The sequence below is a fragment of the Falco peregrinus genome, chromosome 2 (genome assembly GCF_023634155.1).
Source record: "Falco peregrinus isolate bFalPer1 chromosome 2, bFalPer1.pri, whole genome shotgun sequence".
Taxonomy (NCBI): Eukaryota; Metazoa; Chordata; class Aves; order Falconiformes; family Falconidae; genus Falco; species Falco peregrinus.
This window is the reverse complement of record NC_073722.1, coordinates 70,878,424-70,885,004: the sequence shown is the minus strand read 5'-3', so window position 1 is coordinate 70,885,004 and position 6,581 is coordinate 70,878,424. Positions and strand designations below refer to the sequence as shown.

Sequence of the window (6,581 nt, the reverse complement as noted above, 5' to 3'; positions counted from 1 at the left end):
TTCTCTTACCTTCTTGGATCCGATTCTTAGTACATCTCAGCTCTGCAACTGCAACATACCTCTGCTGCTCCCATTTTCTGATGTATGGCTCCCATCTCTTCAACTTACAAGGCCAGAAATGTCTTCACTTGCCTTAAGTTACTAGCATCAATATATGTTTTAGGAACTTAATGGTACATACAGGGAACCAGGGCAGCTAGTTTAACTTGTGGCTCCCCCTGCTCAGCACTGGTGAGACACGCCTGGAGTGCCATGCCCAGGCCTGTGCTCCCCAGCACAGGAACGACAGGGACTTACTGGAGCGGGTTCAGCAAAGAGCCGTGATGGTGGTTAAGAGACTGGAACATCTGACCTACGAGGAGAGATGGAGAGAGCTGGGACTGCTCAACCTGGAGAAAAGGTGTAAAAATACTTGGTGGGGGGAGTAAAAAAAGATGAAGCCAGGCTCATCTCAGTGAGGCCTGGTGACAGGACAAGAGGCAATGGGCACAATCTGAAACACAAGACATTTTTACATGTAAGAAAAAAAAAAAAAAATTACTGTAAGAGCCATCAAGCACTTTTCCCAGAGAGGCTGTGGATCCATCCTTGCAGATACTTGAAACCTGCCTGGCCACGGCCCTCAGCAGCCTGCTCCAGCTGCCCTTGCACGAGCAGTTGGGTTGGAGGAGCCCATCCTGGTGGTGCCTGCTGGCCTCTGTGTGTCTCGGTTCTGTAACCTAGTAGGCTCCTTGGGCCCAAACCACTGTGAAATTAGTCCAGGTTGCAGCATTTCGCTGCCCATTTAAAGCAAGAAGGATTATTAAATACCCAGATGTTGAGAGAAATGGGCTTGCTCGATCACATCGTGGCTGTCTGCACCAGCTGCCTCCAAGATGCAAGTATGAAATAACCACCTCTTGCTCAAGTCTTGCTGTGGTAGGAACTGCCTAACTGGGTGCCCAGACCCAAACCTCCAGCAAACCACCATGCAAGGCTCTGCCCAAAACGGAGAAGAGGCCTTGGTGAACTTCAGAGTAACTAGTGACAGCTGCTAGTGGACTCCACAAAGGAGCGGTCGTTGTCATGTCTGCCATCGTGCCTGCAGACTTCCCACTGGCAGCAAAATCAGTCCTTTAGCACATTCTTTGCCAAGTTACTTTACCTAAAACAAACTTTTGACAGGGATGACAGAGCCAAGGCAGCCCTTCCCTTTGCAATCATGTGCTGCAGCAGAATCCTGCCCAGAGCACACAGCTATCTGTCAACTTGATGAAACGTCGTGGTGCATGTAAAACTAAATCTGCCCTCAAGTTATTAAAAATAATAATTCTAATAAAATCACAGCCTCATGAAACACACATTTTATATGGTATACTAGGCTTGATACTGTAGTCAGCTCAGCAAGACAAAAAAAGTCCCCTACCTCTAGCTCCACGAACTCCTCCTTTTTGTGACTCCCATGGAGGTGGCTGCAAGTCCTCTGTGTTTTTACATACATATGAACATACACATATGAACACAGGTGAAATTGGATGTGTTTTTTCCTAAATCACTGAAGAACCAGAAAGTTCACCCTTTTGCAAGCCAAAAATGGCCATTTTGAGCAGAATCAAACGTCCTCCCAAAAGCAACAAAGAAAGCAATCTGCAAACTATTTACCAGATGATGGTTGCTTTGGTGCTTGTATTTTTTTAACATTTGAAACAGCCGATTCTCACATCCATCCCTTTGCGAAAGAAGTGGGAAGATTCATGGATCTGACTAATCCAAGCAACAGTACCTTGAAAAAAGAAGGGAAACTGATTCCTAAGGACTAAAATTGTAAATTCAGTTTGAACCTAGAAAGCGTCTGTGAATTTCTGTTTTTTACACTTGGAACTCCACTGTTTCACTAAAAACCAGGGCTAAAGTGAGAGAGGACAGAGATCAGGTCAGTGCTAACAAGCAGCATCTTTTGGTGCCAGTTTTCAGCCCTGCTTTATGACCTCAATTTCACTGGCCAAGTGCTCAGAGAAAGCCAAATTCCTCTAGAGGCTGAAGACGTCCTCCTCTGGCAATAAATAAAGTGTGAAGAAAAATGCTTGAAAGAACTTATATCTGTGCCCGACAGCTGGAAATTCTGGCACAAACTTAAGCAGGGTTAAACCTACTGCAGTTCTGGGGAAAACCCTGGACAAAATTTGAACATTGTCTTCAGAAAATGTATGCTAAGAGCTAATATACTTCATGTTTAATAGCTGTTGAAAAGGAAAATTATGACAGTGCAGAAATTATAATATATGTATCCAATATACTATCTCACACACTGGGAATAAAGTGGTTAAAAAGTTACAGTAAATCCTGATGTAAGCACCAATGCTATTTTTTTGCATTAGAATAGCATATTTAGTAAAAAGGAAGAAACCTGTACTGGGAGACATACTCCAGTGCTTGACATGTTACTGAGTGAGGCCATGAAATCCAAAACTCAGCCTCCAGAGGCACCAGGGTTTTTCTTCAAATTCATCTACAGCTCCTTCTGCAGCAGGAAAAAGGACGGACCACTGGAAGAGATGGAATGCCCTGGAAAAAGATAACCTTTGGAGGTTTTTTTTTGTCCTTCCAGGAACATTTGAATATAGCCTAGAGTACCCTCAGAGCCAGTCCAGAACCTGCCCCATGGTACAATGGCAGCTCACTCCAGAAAAGAGCCAAGCCATCCTAGATGGACACACAGGATACTTATCTTGCACGCTCCAGATATTTTTCATTCTTCTAAGATATAAAAAGTTCAAAAAACTTCCTTACTGACCAGGCAGAATTTGTACATTTCCTAATGCGTTATTCAGCCTGGGCTGCCTCTCTTGCCCATAAGGTCCCTGGCAATTACAGCAGGCATTTGCAAACCTACCACTGATTTGTAGCATGGATCTTTTGGGTTAAGCCTACCAATTGAGAAGTCTATGCCACACTGTCACTGCAGAGACGAAAACCCTCTTTCTTGCTGTTATATTGGTGCTAATTGTCTCTACAAAAAATACTTAGCTGAGGTAACCTACAGCTGTTCACCTAGCACATACACAGGACCAAACTGGAAAGTAAAGTGGTCACTCAAACTTTCACCATTACTTTTTGCAGAGACCATGCTCATTAACCAGATGAACAGCTTCACTGATCGGATGAATTGTCAGACTCTGCATGTCTCTCCCTGTGCTATATTTCTACACAATCTGAAACAAAAATTTGCATTTAAAATTGATCCAGCTTCCTAGTCCTGTATATTATGAATAGTCTTCATTTTTGCCACCTGTCATATTTTCCCAAAATTAACAGGAGCTGAAGTGGGAAAAACACATAAGAGCGCAGGCATTGAGCCAACATTTCAAAATGCTACCTGAAAGGAAGACTAAAGCAGCACCCACAATATTACACCATTTGGCATCACCCATCAGTTCTCTGCAGGATGACGGACTGTAGAAGGGTGCTGAGCACAGTTAGGGAGAAAATGAGAACAAGGCAGAACTTTGACAGTTCACCTTTGACTGAAAACAGAGAGCATTTGACAGCTGAAATTGCTGATTTTTTTTTTTTTCCTTAAAGGAATATTGTAATTGATATTAATTGACCTTTTCAAACACTCCAGATGAGGGGGTGGGGGGGGGAGGGGGGGGGGAAGCATACATTTTTTTTTCTGCACTCTACCTGTGGGATACGTCCTACTCATTTTACTGAAAATCCAACTTTCTAACCAGAACTTGGGGGAAGTCTGCAGATGTTCAGTAGTCTAAAACAGTTGGGTAAGAAAATAAGCTTTTTCTTAGTAAAGAACTGACCTTGAATTGTGAAAAGAGTCGTTCTTCTCTTACACAGATGGTCTTCTGTCCAAAGCAAAAGAGAGCAACAAGTGCACACGCATGTGCCTGCATGCACTTCTGCAACTGAGCCAGCAAGAAAGGGAAGAGTGCTTAAGTTCATGCACATTTTTATTGAGTAGTAATATAAAATGCTTCTTTCATTGTTACAAGTGCATGCTTTGATTGCCAACATTTCGAAGTCAAATTACAAAGGCAAGGCTGTAGGCTGTAGTGAATTACTTGGGCACTTATACAATTGTTAAAAAATATTAATGGACTGTTTTGTTTTGTTTCTTTTTCTTTTTTAGAATGAACCAGTTGAAACCCGTAACTGATATACAAAGGGAAAAAAGTGAAAAAATTACACATTTTGTGGCACATGACAGAACAGAACAAAATGACTAAACCATTATGACATTAACAGTTATCATGCATTTAGAATTCCACATGTAACTACAAACTTATTTAAATTTCACAAGGTTTGCTAAACATGCTACCCATCTATATGTGCACTGACAAGCTTATGTTAAAAACTTTAAGAATACTCTCCCCTTAGATTTTTCAAAGCTTTTTTTGATTACAAAATTTCAAAGGCATTAAGCATTTTTTTTTTTTTAGAGAATATAAAGTACGCCAGTATACATACATTTCCAGTATAAGTCAGACCACTAAGCGCATTACAGTCCCATACAGGCCTATACAGCCATTTTTTCTTAAAAAACATGCATAGGCAGATTTTTACAGAATATAGATGCTTTTCACTGCACTTAATATGGTGTCTTGTTCACTATACTTAAAAATGCACCACTCATAAATATTTAAATTCAGCAAGCCACAACCAAGACTTGATTTACCAAAAAAACCCAGAAAACCCCCCAAACCAAACCCCCTAAATATAAACAGAAAAAAAAGAGAAATATGTTATCATTATTCCAGTTTTTTTTTTTTAAACAAAGAAAAGGATAATTGCTGCCAAATTAGTAAGATAAGTGTTATATTTAAAGAAGGGCATTGAAGCACACTAAAGAAACCTGAGGTAAGCATAATCTGTACAAAATTAAACTATCGCTCTCTCGCTCTCTCTCACTCTCTCTCTCCATCCTTTTTTTTTTTTGGCATTTTAAATTTCCAACATTCTTTTTTTTCTTTTTTTTTTCTTTTTTTTCTATATTTTTAAAGACTGCCTAATTTATCTCATAGCCATTGTCTGACAAGAGTAGCAAAACATTATCAATAAATAGTCCTTATTTAGTTTGTACATTTTGTTAAAAATGTTTTGATGTTGTCCATGTTTAGTGCTGCAACTGTAAACGTACAATAGTTAGTAAGAAATTAAACAAAGTTTTCATGTCCAGTAACATAATAAAAGGCCTTTCAGTAACATACCTAGACGTTCCCAATGCAGTAGGAAAACACGTTCATTCCCCTAACTTTGCAATATATACCAGCATGAGCTCTCATTTTTCTACAAGCATTTTAAAGGCATATCCAAAGGAGGTGTCTCTCCCCCACCCCCCCCTCCCACCAAATTAAAATTGACGATCTCTTCATAGATGATTTTTGTAAACTGAATCCAAACCTGGCCCCCAGAGCAAGTAAGCTATTATCAGAGGCAAGAACATCCCACTGCTGATGTGCAGCAACCCCATCGCGCCCTGCAGCTCAACCCCCCTCCCAGACAGTGGTCACTGAATATTGCTGCTATTACTGCCGTTGCTGTCCATGCCATTAGTCTCTGTGGAGATTGCCTTGTTGATGGAGTTAAGGTTGGCATCGGATGGCACGTCTCTGCGTGGAGGCATTCGCTCATTAATTCGATCTAAGCCTTTGGCCTCCTCGAAGCTAGTGATCTTATGCTGGGGTGAAAATCCTTTGATAGCTAAATAAAGGATTATTAAAAAGTAAAATTAGCAAGGTAAAACTCTCGGCAGCTTTTCCCCCAACTTATCAATGAGTACAAAAGTCCTTCTTTGCGAAGGCGACAATGAGAAGATCTGACAACACGACCGACTCCTTACCGTACTTAGAGCTGGGGGTTAACTACCACTGTGTCTTGCAACACAACTACTTTTTTCAACAGGATCAACTTACAATATTTTGTTTGTTGCCCACTGGGGTTCAGCTTAAAAAGCTAAGAAGCTGACAGGAAACTACAGTTTGCAATCAGGAACCATGTTTAGAGCACAGCCGTGAGCTGGTGAGTTAGCATTTGTCATCATCACTTACAGCCTTAAAGACAGTGTGCCTCGCCGTAACATCTTCATCAGGCAGAACTCCCATTTGACTTTCAAAGACCAGGGGAAAAAGTGCTGGCCAGTTACAGGTGGTGATGACGCGGAGAGGCCAGTTTGCGGGATATACATTAAAGCTATGGGAAATCTGGGGTGACCCTGCAACAGGTTTGCCTTGTGCTCTCAACACAGGCAAGCTGCTTGTTGATCACTCAGGGCAGTTATCCTCCCCGACACGTCCCTGGACTTCTAGAAAGAAGCTTGAGTGAAACAGCAGTAATGCCGTGCAACACGGACCAGGGATATCGCAATTTTGGCACATTTGTACAATTTAACTTTGGAAACACACTGACAAACGACCAAAGTTCCAACTGAAGCTGAGGACTTTTCATCTGCTCTTCAGCAGCAACATTGATGAGGCCACACCAACCTCAGAAGGCAGCCACAGGCTGGGGACCGTATCTTTAGAGTGTGATTTTTATTTTATTTTATTTTGTTCTCTCTTTAATTGAAGAGTTGAAGATCTTTAGATTTA

The 6,581-nt window shown here is 41.3% G+C and overlaps 1 protein-coding gene across 2 annotated transcripts in view; it reads right to left on the bottom strand.

Moving 5' to 3' along the window:
• Positions 1–3,926: 3,926 nt before the first annotated feature.
• The window catches only part of PPP3CA (protein phosphatase 3 catalytic subunit alpha), a 196,567-nt gene continuing 193,912 nt past the window's right edge, over positions 3,927–6,581 (bottom strand). For both annotated transcript variants that reach the window (XM_055795230.1, XM_055795229.1), the window contains one exon: positions 3,927–5,694. In XM_055795230.1, coding sequence (XP_055651205.1) covers positions 5,501–5,694 — 194 coding nt within the window. In that variant the 3' untranslated portion in view covers positions 3,927–5,500. The remainder of the gene's footprint in view (positions 5,695–6,581) is intronic.